The 15,838-nt window shown below is 39.6% G+C and overlaps 2 protein-coding genes across 2 annotated transcripts; one reads left to right on the plus strand and one right to left on the minus strand.

Moving 5' to 3' along the window:
* Positions 1–5,681: 5,681 nt before the first annotated feature.
* LOC122047592 (trihelix transcription factor DF1-like) lies at positions 5,682–8,291 on the plus strand. The gene is made up of 2 exons (XM_042608969.1): positions 5,682–6,335; positions 6,513–8,291. Exons 1-2 carry the CDS (start codon positions 5,773–5,775, stop codon positions 7,747–7,749), a joined length of 1,800 nt encoding a protein of 599 aa, XP_042464903.1. The 5' UTR covers positions 5,682–5,772; the 3' UTR covers positions 7,750–8,291.
* Positions 8,292–12,452: 4,161 nt separating this feature from the next.
* LOC122047593 lies at positions 12,453–15,428 on the minus strand. Its single transcript, XM_042608970.1, has 4 exons — positions 15,026–15,428; positions 13,541–13,611; positions 13,329–13,461; positions 12,453–12,672 (listed from the first exon to the last, which is right to left on the minus strand). Exons 1-4 carry the CDS (start codon positions 15,177–15,179, stop codon positions 12,593–12,595), a joined length of 438 nt encoding a protein of 145 aa, XP_042464904.1. The 5' UTR covers positions 15,180–15,428; the 3' UTR covers positions 12,453–12,592.
* Between the last annotated feature and the right edge of the window lie 410 nt (positions 15,429–15,838).

Below are 15,838 nucleotides of genomic sequence, written 5' to 3' on the forward strand. Positions count from 1 at the left end.
GAGCGGCCGAGCGGTGTCTAGTTGAGGGTTGAAGGTGTCTCGTCGAAAGTCAGGGTTCCGGCGCTCAGTGGACAAGATCGCGGGGCCGATCGGATTGCACGCTCGGCCAAAGCCATTAGGTAGCACTGCTAATAGTCCCCACAAAGCACATGAGTAAGAATCTCCCAAGTAAACCACCGCCTGCGTCCGACCAGATTTCGCGGAAGCCGGCCGGCCGGACTCTCTCCGGGGAGTAAGGGCAAAAGGACAATTGACATCTTTTTCTGACAGCGGGTATGCTCCACGTGTAGGCCGTACTTCAAATCTTATGACAGGGGGTTCCGCTGTCCCATCGAGGACATGCTTGGACTGTAGCAGTATGGGTCAGGTAAGCTCACTGACGAGCCCTTACTGGGGTATGGGCCGTGGACACGTGTACACCTCGGTATGTGTACACTCGCTTCTTCGCTGCCCTATATAAAGGCCCTCATCCTTCGCCGGAGGTACGTGTTGGACACCTTTGGAGCCACTTTTTTCACTACTTGCTTGCCTGACTTGAGCGTCGGAGGGTCGCCGCCGGGAACCCCTTCCCGGCCCGACTTCTGTGCAGGTTCGCCGGAGCTTCGTACGATAAGCCGGGGATCTCCATCAGCGACTCGGAGAGCACCACGTGCCCAGCGTCCATTGATTCGCCATTCGGACAGGATCAACCTGCATTCTCTTTTTCCAGCTCACGAACTCTCCCTCGAACTTTGGTAGGTATATGCTCGGTCCGACCATTGATTTGGTGCTTCGATTGGCGGTTAATCCTCCTGAAGCGTCCTGGCTCTGATACCACTTGTTAGGATCCTCGACTGCCGGCTAGAGGAGGGGGGGTGAATAACCCCTGCATAAATGAAGCAAACGAACCTTTCTCAGACTTATAACTTAATTAAAATAAACACTTGCATAAAACAATAATAAAGAGACTAAAAGAAAAGAGGCACCGAGAATTTACTTGGTTACAACCGGGGAGTTTGTTAATCAAAGGAAGTTAAAGCGCACTAAAAATCTCCTTCAGGCGGAGAAGTCTCTTTACAGCAATTAACGCACAGAAAGACGAAGCTAAACAGAAAAGTTAAAGCGCACAAGTGTTGTTTGGATATTTCTGGTTGTGCTTAGCTTCTGGGAGCATGGCTGTTTATATAGCCTTGCTCGGGCGCTTGGAAGGGTTCCAGGCGCCTGGAATGGGATAATATTTTATCCCCGATGCAACGGTACGTGCCACGCCGAATTTAGCTAAGAATTGGATTCCGGGCACCCCGAAGGAGAAAGTCAACTTTTAGTTGACTTTCGCTCCGAGCCTGCTTCTTTGGCTACGCTTGCTTCTTTGGCTACGCTTGCTTTAGTCCGGGTCTTCTGCTCCGACTCCGCTCGCTTGGTGATTTTGGCCATCCAGAATAATGCTCACCTGAACCCAACTTCCGCCCTTCTCGAGCAAGCTTCCGCTCCGGCTTTTCGTCCCTCGGAATCGCCACATGCTTCCTTCTCGTCCGCCAGCGTACCCTTTCACAACTTTTCGTCCCTCAGACACACCGTGCCCGTCGGCCCTCTCTCGTGCTGACATTTTCGCTAGCTGCGTCTTTTGCTCTTCGAGCAATCTTCCGCTCCTGGCTTTTCGTCCCTCGGAAACACCGCACGCTCCCTTCTCATCCGTCGGTGTACTCTGTCGCAGCACTTCGTCCCTCAGACGCATCGAGCCTGTCAAATCTCTCTCGTGTCGTCCTTCTCGCTAGCTGCGTCTTTTGTTCGACGCCCTGTGCTCCTAAATTCCTGCACATTTAGACACATGGTTAAATACAGCAGAACCTAACTTAACTTGTTTGATCACATCAAAACTATATTGGAATACCAACAATTTTAAGTAGTCAATATTATTAGTTCTACGGTATGATACAGAGAAATAAATTATGAAAATATTTTTCTCTAATTCAACAATCCTTTATATAGAATGGTCACACATCTAATAAAACATTTTATACTATTAGAAATGGATCCCAATTTATTACCGTTAACATATGTATAGATATCAATTCTGTCAAATGGTTGGTGTGATTTATGTGTTATCATGTTTGTTATAGATACCGTCCTGCATTATGTGATCCATAGCATCATCATCGCCATCATCGGGCTAGTCTAGTCATGCAAATACAAGTTAGGGATTCAAAAGATTACACACTTGGATCTTTAACGGTCAGTTCGATGGATTAGTCAATCTAATAGACAAACAAGATAATGGCGTAAAGAGACAGAATAGAGGTTATGAATGAGTAGCGAGTGATTGTATAAAAATCCCATTTAGTAGAAATAGAATTGTCAAATTAATTCATCTTAATGTCACTTTGTTTTCCCGCCCAAACACTCCTCTTAAGTAGCACGCAGGCAATGGAATAGATAGAGGCGGGTTTATTTTGCGGGGAAGCATCTAGGTTTCGATGCGGTCTCTTTCACTGAACTTTATTTTTGAGGCTAAATAAAGCTTTTTTAGAAGAAAGATTTCTTTGTCCTTAACAACCGACAAAGAGTGAAGGTAGATGAACTCATACGAAGTGAATTATAACATCTACGTAAGGTTAGTTATGGTGGCCATTAATGAGGAAGTTGATCGGCAATCTCATCAAATTGCTAGAGAAAAAAAATTAATTGCCTCCGGGTGTCATCCAGATATTCGTAGTTCGAGTCTTAATTATGATAATGTTATAGAAATTTTTTCTCCAAATGAGACACGAAACTAAAGGATGCTAGACTCCTAAGCTCTCACTGCGAGTGCTTCCCGATTTATCCTGGCGGTCGATGGAAAATTTCCGTGGGACCGGACCGGATAATCCATGCTCAACATTACCTAACCTGATTAATCATTTATTTTAGAGAAAAAAATTAGTCTCCTATATGACTAGTTTTAATTTCTTAATTTACTCTCTTTTTAAATGGTATGGAATAATCGTGGGGTGATTAGGATGACAAATTTTATGTTTTATAACATAAAAAGAAAAATTAGAAGCTTTCTAAGTATAATTAAATTAGTCATTACAGGTTAGATATTATTATAAATGGTATGGAATAATCGTGGGGTGGTCAGGATGACAAATTTTATCTTTTATAAAATAAAAAAAAAAATTAGAAGCTTTATGAGTATGATTGAGTTAGTTATTATGGAATAAATATTATTATAATGGATAATAGGTAGAATCTTAACAAAATTGAGAAAAAAAGTCCTTCCTATGACAGTCAATTATAATTTTTCGATTTATCTCATCACAGTCATGAAATTGATCGTGGAGCTGACTATATGGAGACGTTAGAAAGGATGGATTTCACGTTTATTGTTATCTCAGAGAGAAAAATTAGATATATAAAATAAATTATACTACTAATATTATACTATTTAATTATTATATATTATAATTAAACAAAACAACAATAATGAATTGTTCTCCTTTTTAGTCATTCAAGCATTACCTCATTGCTACTCCTACGTGGCTGCTGACTCAGCTTGGGTCCACCTCTGCTCACACCATTTGCATGTTCCTCTCTCGGGCTCCACCCCACATGCATGCTACCATCCGTCGAGGCACCTCTCTGCCATGCTCATGCCATCCCATTCCATTTATATCCGGCACTTAAATTTGCTAGATCATCAATAATAAATGATTAATATTTTTTTAATAAAAATTCCTCTTTTATTTTCTCAAAATGGTCTTCAAAAGTTTAAAATCGTTAAAAAATTCCCTTTAGGTAGTTGAAATTGTAATATTTAATAAATATTTTAGCCTACTCACATGAGAGAAAGGGTGACCATTAAAGAAATTCGCTAGAATTTCAATAGTGGAATTTAGTTTCTTCGATAAAAAAACATATGAACCAAGTTATATTGAATATGGATTTATTGATCTAATTCTATAAAAGTTTATTATCTGTTATTCGGCTAAATTAAAAAAGTACTCATGAAGATTGATATAGAAATTCAGTATTTCATGATTTCACATTTCATTTGAAGAAAAATATTTTATAAATGTTTGATAATTGAGATGAAATTGTAAATATCTAGATAACAATATGACGTTCTTTTATATGATAGATATATGATAGTGTGTACGGATTAAGTAGAGATTGATTCTCAGGATGTCACTAAGTCTCCATTTTATACCTTTTACATGTATATATATATTTATGTTTTTCCAATTCTAAAAATACCGTTAATGTAACTGTTCTATTTGTTTTTTTTTTTAAATGAAGAGTTATGTATTTATTTTTATACATATATAAGAGGTCATTGGAAAGAAAACAGTTTAAAATAGAGTTTTATTTATCAATAAAGTGGTTTTTTTTATCATACTATGTATGAATGTTAAATAATAAATTAGTGAATTCATATATAATATTTGTTTATATTTTAATATAATCCTCATCGTTTATGGAGTTTGGGATCTATTTATATATCTCAATTTAATTATATTATTTTATGTAAAGATGTATGATTCCGGCATCCATGACATTTTATAATATTTTTTAATAATCTAGTATTCAGTTCGTACGTTCTCATTTGTTTAGTCATATGGAAAATTTTTACGGACCCTTAAGATAAATCCAAAATATAAGCGATTTCTTGTCTAGCAACGTCTCGTGTTTTAAATTGAGAATATATTAAATCAAATTAACCGGTAGAATTTAAAATTTTAGTTTGATTATTTTAAAAATTCATTTTTTAAAAAATAAATATAAATTATTTTAGATAATTTATTTTGATTTTGATGAGGAGACAAGGTCGTGTCATATGATTAATCATATAAAGTTTGATTAATTAGGTAAAAATATAAATTAATTGATATTTTATGAATCCTGTTTATTTGATTTTATTAAAAAAATTTAGTTAAAAAAATTGATTGATTTAATTTTGATTGAATTGGTTTTATTTTGAATGAGAGTGTCAATTCGAATAGACAGGTCGGGATGATTTCAAGTCGGATTGAAAATTTAATTTTTAAATCTCAATCTGAATTAGACCTGAACTCAAATTTAATCTGAAACTCTTAAATTCAAACCTAAACCCCATTAATCTGAACCCAACTCGAATATTTCTATTTAAAATGACTTTTTAAAATTATTTTTTTCTATAATAATTATTCTTTAATACTTCAACATTGATATTAATATATACATAAAAATAATTTAATTTTTAAAATAAAATTTATTTTAATCTTAAAAATCCATTAAACTCTAAATTCATTGTCAACTGGATCAATCCGAATCCGACTAAAAAATTTTTAACTAAAAAATATCTCATCCCGAATATGAACCGAATCTAAAAATCTCTCATCTAAACTTATTATTTTTCAAATCGATTCAAGTCAAGTCATCGGATGAAGTCTAATTTTGGCATCCCTAATTTTAAACTAATTGTTCGGCCCTAATTTTACTCAGGGCTGTTTTTGTCGACAAGATAGTTCAAACTGGACTTTGGATTCAAAATAAATTAATTTGATTAGTGCTCGAACCGGACCGGAATTAATAGATCGGGTTTTTTTTCTCATTCCTAGGAAGGAAAACCCTCCTAGACGCCTGAAATGACTATTCCACCCTTCGTCCGTACGCATGCCTGGCACGTGCACGGCACTTGCTTCTCCCCACTGACGTCATTCCCGAGCGCCGATTTCTTTAACCCTTTTGTTTCGATCTACTACACCGACTTACTCTTATACCAACTACCGCCCGGCGAAGAAGCAGCGAAGAAGAAGGAGGAGAAGAGCGAAGGAGATGCAATCTGGCGGTGGCTATGGCGGCGTCTCCGAGATCCAGCAATTCATGGTCGACAATTCCTCTCTCTTCGCTATCTCCTCCGCCGCAGCCGCATCCGCCAACACCACTCCTGCCGATGGCGGCCACGCGCACCACCCTCTTAAGTACCAACCTCAGCAACCGCCGCAGATGCCGCCGCCTTTCTCCCACTTCAACTCCATACCCATCACCCAACAGCTCCTCCACCAGGCCCCGCCTCCGCACCACCAGTACTTCCACCTCTTCCACCCGCCTCCCACGCACCAGCAACAGTACCTCGCGGAGCCACGGCGATTCATCCCGGAACACCAACTCGGCGGCGCGGCCATGGATCAGGAGTCCTGCCCCGACAACTCGGCGGCCAGCGGCGGCCTTCCGCCGTTCCTCGCGTCCGCGATGAGCTTTAAGCTCGCCGTCGACGGAGGAAGTCGTGAGAGAATCAATGTTGACGATGGCAGCATGTTGCGAGGCGACGATGTATCGGGGAACCGCCCGCATCATTGGCAGAGAGAAGACGACTCCGCCATTGAAGAACTTCCTTGGTAAATCATTCGCGATGCCTATTATCTGTTTGTGGATTTGCTCACGAGAAAAATTTGCAATTAAAAACTCTGCTGATGATTGCGAAAATGAGAAAAGTAGATGAAAAGAACGACTAAAAAGAGAAGATTCGAATGATTTGGAAGAAATTAATGAGCGAAAAAGATCCACTTTTTCAGGAGGCCGCTCGACATCGACTACATCGACAGGAACAACAAGAGGTGCAAGGATAAGGAGGCGGCGACCGGCGGCAGCAACAATTTCTCCAAGAAGAGAAAAGAAGTGACGGATTCCGAGCGCGTGGAGGTCGCCGGCGGCAGCAATTACAAGATCTTCAGTGAACTGGAGGCCATCTACAAGCCCGGAAGCAGTGCCAACGTCGGCCAGACTGGCTCTGGATCTGCTCTCACCGGTGAGGAGACGATCCCCCCTGTCTTAAACGCCGCGGCCATGACGCCGCCGCAGGATGCGGCCGTCGGGGAGACGTCGGCTGGAGAAGAGGCGACTGAAACGGTTAAGTCTTCGCCCTCCACGGGGCGGAGGAGGAGGAGGAGTAGGAGGAAGCGGCGGTTGCAGCAGCTGAGCGCGATGGCGGCCTTCTTCGAGAGCCTGGTAAAGCAGCTGATGGAACACCAGGAGGGCCTCCACCGGAAGTTCCTGGAGGTGATGGAGCGGCGGGAGCAGGAGCGCGCCGGCCGCGAGGACGCCTGGCGGAAGCAAGACGCCGCCAACACCAGCCGCGAGGCGGCGGCGCGATCCCAGGAGCGGGCCCTCGCTGCCTCCCGCGAGGCGGCGATCATCTCCTTCATCGAGAAGATGACCGGCCAGCGTCTCCACCTCCCATCCAACCCCCAACTCTCCATCGCGGAGGAATTCAACGCCATCCAAATGCCAAATCGCGACGCCACCGACACTTACTGCGCCGGCGGCAACCAGGCGCCCAAAGACTCGGCGACGTTGAACACAAGCCGGTGGCCCAAGGCCGAGGTGGAGGTTTTGATCGGCGTGCGAACAGAGCTGGAGGCCCGGTTCCAGGAGCCCGGGCTGAAGGCCCCGCTGTGGGAGGAGGTGAGCGCGGCGATGACCGCAATGGGCTACCGACGGAGCGCGAAGCGGTGCAAGGAGAAGTGGGAGAACATCAACAAGTACTTCCGGAAGACGAAGGAGAAAGCCAGAAACCGGCCGGAGCACTCCAAGACCTGCCCCTACTTCCAAAAGCTCGACCAGCTCTACTCCAACACCAAACATCCTTCTTCATCAACCCTCCTGAACTCTCAACTGCTAGAAGCAATTACAATGCCGCCGCCCGGCGAGAGCAGCCACCTTGCTACCGGTGACGAAGACGAGGAGCAGCGAAGCAGACAAGAAGAAGAGGAAGAAGAAGACAGCCATGGAAACGCCGCAATCCACTGGTAAATATTCTTTTCTATCTTCTCCTTTTCAGAATTGCTCTCTTCTTTCACCACTATAATACCATCTTTTAGTAATTTAATATTATTATTAATAATAATCGAGGGTAGAATAATAATCCTACTGTAGTTTATGATATTAATGTTTATGATATTAATATATTAAAATTTTGTATGGAATTTCTGGAAGTGTGTGTATCATGCAGGGAATAGGAACAAGAGGCCACTGTAAGCCATGAGATGGGCCATGGATCTTTAGGTCTTAATTTAATTTAATTAATTAAGTAATGTGGAGTGAAAGAGGGTAGTTGCTTGATCATGTAGGTTTGCATGGGATTTTTTGGGGAGCCCACATTCATATTTGTTTCTATATACAGAGTCTAGTTATCAATAGCACACCTGTTAAGTTTTTGTAGCATATAGAGAGGGTTCTCTGCTAGGACTGTTGTGGAAGGTAAGTTGTTCATGAAGGTCCTTTTGAGGTTGCAAGATCATACCATATCGAGATTAATCTCCTAAAGGGGTTTCAATGTAGAAATTCACTCACAATTGTATGATAGTGTGTGAAATAGAATAATTGCCTTGTGACTTGAAGGGTCACACTCGCATTGACGGATTGACGGAAGCTTAGTGCACCAGATTGTCTTATGGTGTATGAAATAGATGTCAAAGGGTCTATTTACCCCTCATGGCTTTATCAAGGGAATGCAAGATGCAAAATGATGGTGTTCTCTTCTCCTTCGTGGGCAGTGAGTGCAAGCGAGCGGGTATTGACATGGCATGTGGGCAAGTAGACGATATTGAACGAGTGAGTGATTGGCGAGAGGTGTGAGAGGACGAGTGGCCATTCATCATCGATAAAGAAAGTTACATTTCAGTAGATGATAACTAGGCAAACGATGCAAGAAGCTCCAAACAAGTGCAATTCTACACTCCCTAAAAAACTCTTTTGAAATGGTACATTTATGCCACAAGTATAGTTAAGTTAGCGATTGTTTGCGTACAAGGCAGCCTCTCGTAGGCATGCCACAATATGCTCGATGTAAATTGATGTTCGGTGCATCGGTGCGTTACTCATTGGGCGTTTTCATTCTTAGGCTATGCACTATTTAACTTATCTTACTGCGACTCGTACCCCAAAATGATGCCCTTAAGCAATATGCCAATACTCCACTCGGCCGTTTCAATCATTACAAATGCGGACTGTTTGATTTACGCATCCCAGCACAATCAGAGCTACAATTAGCAAGGATTCAATGTTAAATGCCTACTAAAGTGGTTGTTATTCATTCCGAAGGTGATCGATCGGCCGTGTTACTTGTGCACAAGAACTTACTATATCGCAACTTGGGTGTGGTGCATTCATTCCCAAGTGGTGCATTCATTCACACAATTATCAGGCGCTTGCGACTCATTATATGTCGGTGCATCTTGCTTACTATTAGGCATTGCTCGACCCAACTTCTTGTTACCCCTATCAAATACATGGGAAATATACATGAGGCTAACGATATTAACTTACAAGAATAAATACTTGTACACCAAAAATTAGTTTGAATTAGCTAAAAATATAAATAATTTTATTTAAACTCAATTTGAAATAATTAGTTTGAATTATTTAGATTTTAATTTAAACCTATTTAAATTAAAATTATATAAAAATAATCGGAGTTTGAACTTAGTTCAGCTCATGAAGGCTTCACGAATAATCAAATAAAATATTATGAATTCGAAGTCGAGTTCGATTTAAATTTGATAATTTCAAATATGAATCAAATATTTTTTGAACCAATTCAAACATCTCATAAATAGGTTCGATTTATTTGCATCCTAGTCTTAAACACGACCACGTTGGTGAATCAAATGAGTTGCATTATCAATATTAAATGAGTTGTGTTATCAATATTAAATATTTATCTAAGATAATTATAATTTTTTAATTTATCTCTTTATAAATAGTTGTGGGATGATCATATAGGACTATTAGGATGACAAATTCTATCATTTTTTTGCTACCATGTGACACATCATGGTGACAAAAGGTGAATACGCTCGCCTCCAGCGCCCCCGTCAATCCGTCCCAGAGTCAACACGGAGGAGATAAATCACGGACGGTTATTAACCTTTGGAATAATGGCTAACATATAAGAGAGACATTTACCTCGGTACCATGTGACACATCATGAGACTACAAAAGAAAAACAAAAATGAAAGCGAAGTCGGTAAATACGCACACAAAAAGAAAATGTAAACATATTTTGGGAAAAAAACCGAAAATTATTATGAGGAGATTGGATCTTCAAGAAGTCAAATAATATTTGTGATCTAGTTCATGTCATCGTCTGTGCTTTAATAGGAGTTGACGTTGAAGCCTGGCGTTCTGGTAGCTTTCACCATCACCCCCATGATCGAAGCTAATCTTCTTGCCAGCGAAAGGATATTTCTATCACGTTGTGGAAATCACAGCAGCGCTTAAGTTTTTCTACCAAGCCTACTCAAACCTAACAGGACAAAAACCAGCTCAACGGGTATGCATGGCGCTACAATATTAGTTCCGATAATATAATATAATTAATAAAATGATATGACAGTCTTACGAGCGGTTGTTGCCCCACCAAGTAACGACGTGGCCGCCCGCACAAGGCAATAGCCACTCGTAAGGTTGCCACGTCGCTACCTTGCGGTTAATGGTAGCCTCGCGAGTGACCACGTCATGAGCAGCCGCATCATTGCCTGGCTGGACACGTTGCTGCTTGGTGGGATAGTGGCGGCTCAAGAGACCGCCATGTCATTGCATCTTTTTCGCTGTAACATGAAAAAAAAAATTAGCACTATCTTTGAGTAGAATTGCATGTTGTGCGCTTCCTTTGGAGATCGAAAGAGAGCACAGAGTTTCTGGATTTTTTTTTTTTTTTTTTTTATAGTCTAGAAGATATATCATTCGTATTTATGATCGAATTATGATCATGATTCGACCGTAAATTATTACGATATTTTCTTGGATTAATTATTGTTCGGAGCGAGTGACCTCCGCCTCTAATGGTGGATAAGTAGCTAGGTTACTGGGCGCAGAGTGAGGGTGTCCTCCAGACAGCCTTCGGTCGTCCGCTCCGAATAAAAATTATAACTTGGTAGAGACAGTGAACCCAGGAAGGGATCGCAACTATTTGCGGCCGGATCGCGACCACAATCCGACCGTAAATATGAGTGGCACATCCCATGGACCACAAAAAGTGATCCAAGAGATCCTGTCTCATGGAAAGAACGAAGGGCATTAATTGCTACAGAGAGGGCACGAGACGAAGGGTTGTTTGCTGCGGAGAGGGAAGGAGATGGTCCGGACAAGGGGATTACTTATTTACTTATTGCGAAGAGAGAAGGAGATAGAGGATTACTTGCTACGGAGAGAAGGAAACAGAGGATTATTTTGAGAAGGAAACAGAGGGAAAAAATAAGAAAATTAGAATTCGAATCTCAATAAAAATAAATATTATGAGTGGTCATAAAAGTATGTTTTAAATACACAAAATTTATCCACTATGTGAATTAGAGGAAGGAGGGGATCATCTACTTTTCAGAATTAATAATTAGCATACTCGATCGGATAGGGTCAAAGACAATAGTTCGAATAGGTAGATTGACTCTTTGCTAGTAGAGATCGACCGACCGATCACAGTGAGACGACATGTCTATGGTGGCTAGGTGTTTGCTGGGGACCAGAGGCACACCAGGGTTTGGGTTTGGTAGGTGGGAATTAAGTTCCTTCATGCTTCAATCATGATTCATTCAATACACCAGGGAAGCATTTTTTTTTTTCTGATATATATATATATATATATATATATATATATATTAAAAAATTGATTCATTCATTTCATCAATTCACATCATTCTCACCCCAAGAATTTATTAGAGAAGGTAGGTTTTAATTATAATATGGTACCATCACTTGGTCGTCCACTCCAAGACATTGAAAGGGAGTTCTCTTCTCAAATTTTGACTCCTATCACTATAATTATTATCTCATATACTTACCAACTAAATCACCACTAAGGCCAACTAAGTTTTAATTATAGTGGATATGGATATTTCAATTTTGCCCTTTATATATTTACATGATTTGCACATTTTAAATGAATTTATCTCTATTAATTGTATTTTAAATTGAATTAATTTAATTTAATTTGTAACATTTTTTAATATCCTATTATATTTTCATCTATATTTAAATTTAATATATTCAACTTAATTATTGCTCTTTTAATCATCTTCTTCCTCGATTAATATTTTTAAATTATAAAAAATATAAACATCCAAGAGATCCAACAAGTACTGGGACAAGGTAGTGATAAGATCACTCCCACACAAATGTGGTATAGTGTAAACATTCAAAAGGATCAAAATTCAAATCTAAAATGGAATGAATATTCGAAAAGTTTGCTCTTAGTGGGCATAAAATAAGCTCCAGATTTATCTGATAGGCGAATTGAGAAAGAGATTAATTAAATGAATCTCGAACACTTGAATTTAAAAAAAAAAAAAAAACAATGGCATTGCTTGCAAGCAAATGCATTGCCAAGAACTGGCTGTGAGTATTATCAACTCGTTTAACAAGTTTTCTAAAATCCTATTTCCTAAAAAGAAATACATAATTAAAAAAAGGATATAAAAATAATAAATAGTGGCTAAGCTTGGGATAGAGTTTAAAAATTAACTGGAAGAGGTGAATATATTAATGAACAATTAGAAGATGATAATGTAAACAGTTATTAAGACGATAGTAATCAGAGCTCATGATTTTTGCAACTGCTGGCTTCATGGTATGCACACAACAGAAAATGCAATAACCTTTAACTTGCAGTTGTGATGTTTTTCTCGATTTCTCTCTTTCTTGCACGTTCCATCTTACGCTTCCGCCATTCCTCGAGAGCTGAAAGGAAAACAAAAGGCGATATCTGGTCAGTGTGTGTTTGCGCGGTTGAGACTCAGTCACCATGTAGGTGGATCAAGAGGTGTATATTTCAAGCAACCTAAAATCAACATTGCTCAACAGGAGTTTTCAAGTGAACCAAACTAAAGTTTATAGGGAACTGAGGTCATTGAATAAGTATCAAGATGCACCGAATAGTCAGAATGGAAATGTGAGATGTAAAAATATTTGGGTTTGGCTACATGAACCCTGTAACTCACCATATATTACTAATTATAACCTTATTTTGGTTGATTTGCAATTGGATTGCTAACTGAATTGAACATAATTTTACTTGCAAATACAGAAAACTGAAGTAAAATAAATGTTAGAACTTGATTAGAATAGTGAAAAAATAACACCCGTGGAACTCGTCAAAGTGACTTTTTTAAGGTACATGAAGACTCATTTTTAGTAATATTTACCTACACAAGAAACTAGCTCATGTCCATGAAACCACTGGAAAGAAGCAATGGTTAGTTCTTAATTTATATGAATTCCACAATGACAAGTTGAAGTCACAATATTATATTTTTCTTATCTTGATAGGCGAAAAAAGGAGTGCAAAAGAAAAAAGGGGTTTCAACCAGATTGAAAGATGAAACCTAGATAATTACCTTGCTGACTGCTGGCATCATTCATTGCCCTGTCTCTTAACCTCTTTGCCAGATCAACTGCTGCATTCTGCTTTGGAACTTGCTGGATCTCATGATCTGGTTGAGTGTGTGCTTCTTGTTCGATTTCCTTAATCTAATCATTTGAGAGAAAATGTACATGTTATGTCACATATCCTGCAATCAATAAACTGAAGTTTGTTATATGTACATACCCTCTTGATTAGTTCCAATGGCTCCATAGCACGGCGTATCTCTTCAGACTCCAAAATGTACCGTATTTGTGCTGCAATATAAATTATTTTGAAGTTCCAAAGATTCATTTTACATACCAAAGGAAGGTCTAGTGAACCAAAAGAAATCAAAGAAGAATTGTTTTAGTGCCTGACATCTTTTCTACTTCAAAGAAAAGTGAAGAGCCCCAGCACTTGATGACTTACCTATTCAGATTAAATTTGTGAAGTAAAACAAGTTTACATGCATGAAATAGTCCCACAATTGACAAGCATGTACACTATAATCACAAGAATGTATGCATACAACCATGCAATACGCACGATTATCTGCAAAATAGCAAAAAAGTTTCCTCACTTCTCCATCTATAACCTAGTTAAACTACAGTAGTCCTGAGACTAAAATCTGAAACATCAAAAAACATAAAAACAACTAAAAGGAATACCTATCCAAGCATATACTATTACAATAACCTCGGAGAACCTATTAATATAGATGCATTTTAATGATTTATAGTAAAACATGAAGCGCATGTTAAGCGTAAAGGAATCAAGATGCCTATCTGTCTTTCTTGATACTGTTTCTTTGATGTGCAGAAGGGTTCCCTATTTTACTTTTTTTTTCCCCTCTTATAATTTAGATCCTATTAAGTTCGTATATTCTCAGTTAATTTAAACAAAGTCTAACCAAGATACCACACATTGGTTCACTGTGGGTCTATCTCAATCACTTGGAAAAATATATGCAACCTCATCACATGCATAAGTTGCTATAGATTTAACATTTACGATATGTTCTGTTAGAGAGATTGAAAGTGCATACAAGATAAAGGCAGAGAGATGCCTGTGTTTCATCTCTCTTTCCCTACCCTTCTTTCTAAAGAAATGCCTGTGTTTCATCTTTTTCTTGTTTTTTTTTCACCCTCTCCTCCTTAATATCTATCAAAGGAAACACAGCCTCAAAGTTAGTTTCTGGCAAGAAACATTTACAATTATCACAACTCAAACAAGAGTAAACGACATTTCAAATTGAAGTGGTTAAGAATAAGATTCTATGGTATCGTATTCACGGTCTATGGAATCCGAATATTAGTTTACTTCATGTCTTTACTCATGTCACTGTAGGACTATATCATTAAGTTTCGCCAAATTCAACTTCAATTCAAAACCCCCAATGTTATCAAGGCCCATCCATAAACATACAATCAAATAGATTGCTACAACTTACAAGAACATCATACTAACTTTAGATTTTCCTCAGAACCATCATATAATAATAATCCAATGAACCATCTCTTGTTTTTATTTCATCTTTAGCTAGTTCAAAAGACGGCCTATGATAGTGAATGGACAAGCAGTGAGTAAATTCGTACAAATAGCAATCCATTTTTTTTTTCTGAAAACTGCATTTTTCTACGACATTTTTGAATTCCCAAATGCAAACAAGATCATGAATTCGATACCCACCTGGATCCATCTGGCGGCCGCCGTCGGCTCCCCGCTTCGGCGATGCGAAAAATCCTTGCATGAGCAACAGAAAGGCAAGGAAGTTAAGGAAGCAGACGACGATGGTGGCGTTCTTGAACGACAGCCTCGCCTTCCAGTACATCTGGCTCTCCATCTCGGGGAGAGGGGGTGGGGCGGAGAAGAGGAAACCGAGTACAGATCTCGAAACCCTACTCAAGGACCATCAAATTGCCAGACGAGGAAAGGACGAGTCATCTAACGGAAGATCGGCCACCGGCGGAGGGTACAAGAACGATCGAAGCTCTGACCTGACGCGATCTGAAAGACTTACGAGTTACGAGAGGAAGCTCTGACGTTTCTTCTTTGAGAGGAAAAGATAAATCCTTTCTTTGAGCTATCCGTGGGCATGTGTTTACTAGGACTGACTACTATGGGTTAAGTAATCCCTCTGATGTAACCGGATCGGGCCTAGTTTGGGCTATGTCCGATTTGCACTAATAGAGTTCGAGTTGGATTTATCAAACTTGACTTAACCTATGAGTCGATCAAGTTAGGCATGACACGACCGAGGCCAAGTATGAACTCATTCCGATATGCACTAATAGAGTTCGGGTTGGATCTATCAAACTTGACTTAACCTGTGAGTCGAGCAAGTTAGGCATGACACGACCTAGGCCAAGTATGAGCTCATTTCATAACGTATATATCATGAGTTGAGCAAGTTAGGCATGATCTGAATTCATGCGGTCGAAATCCACCATCTCATATATAGTTGGATCAAGTTTTTTTCCATAATATGATAGGGTATAGTAG

This window comes from Zingiber officinale, chromosome 2B, assembly GCF_018446385.1.
Source record: "Zingiber officinale cultivar Zhangliang chromosome 2B, Zo_v1.1, whole genome shotgun sequence".
NCBI classification, from domain to species: Eukaryota; Viridiplantae; Streptophyta; class Magnoliopsida; order Zingiberales; family Zingiberaceae; genus Zingiber; species Zingiber officinale.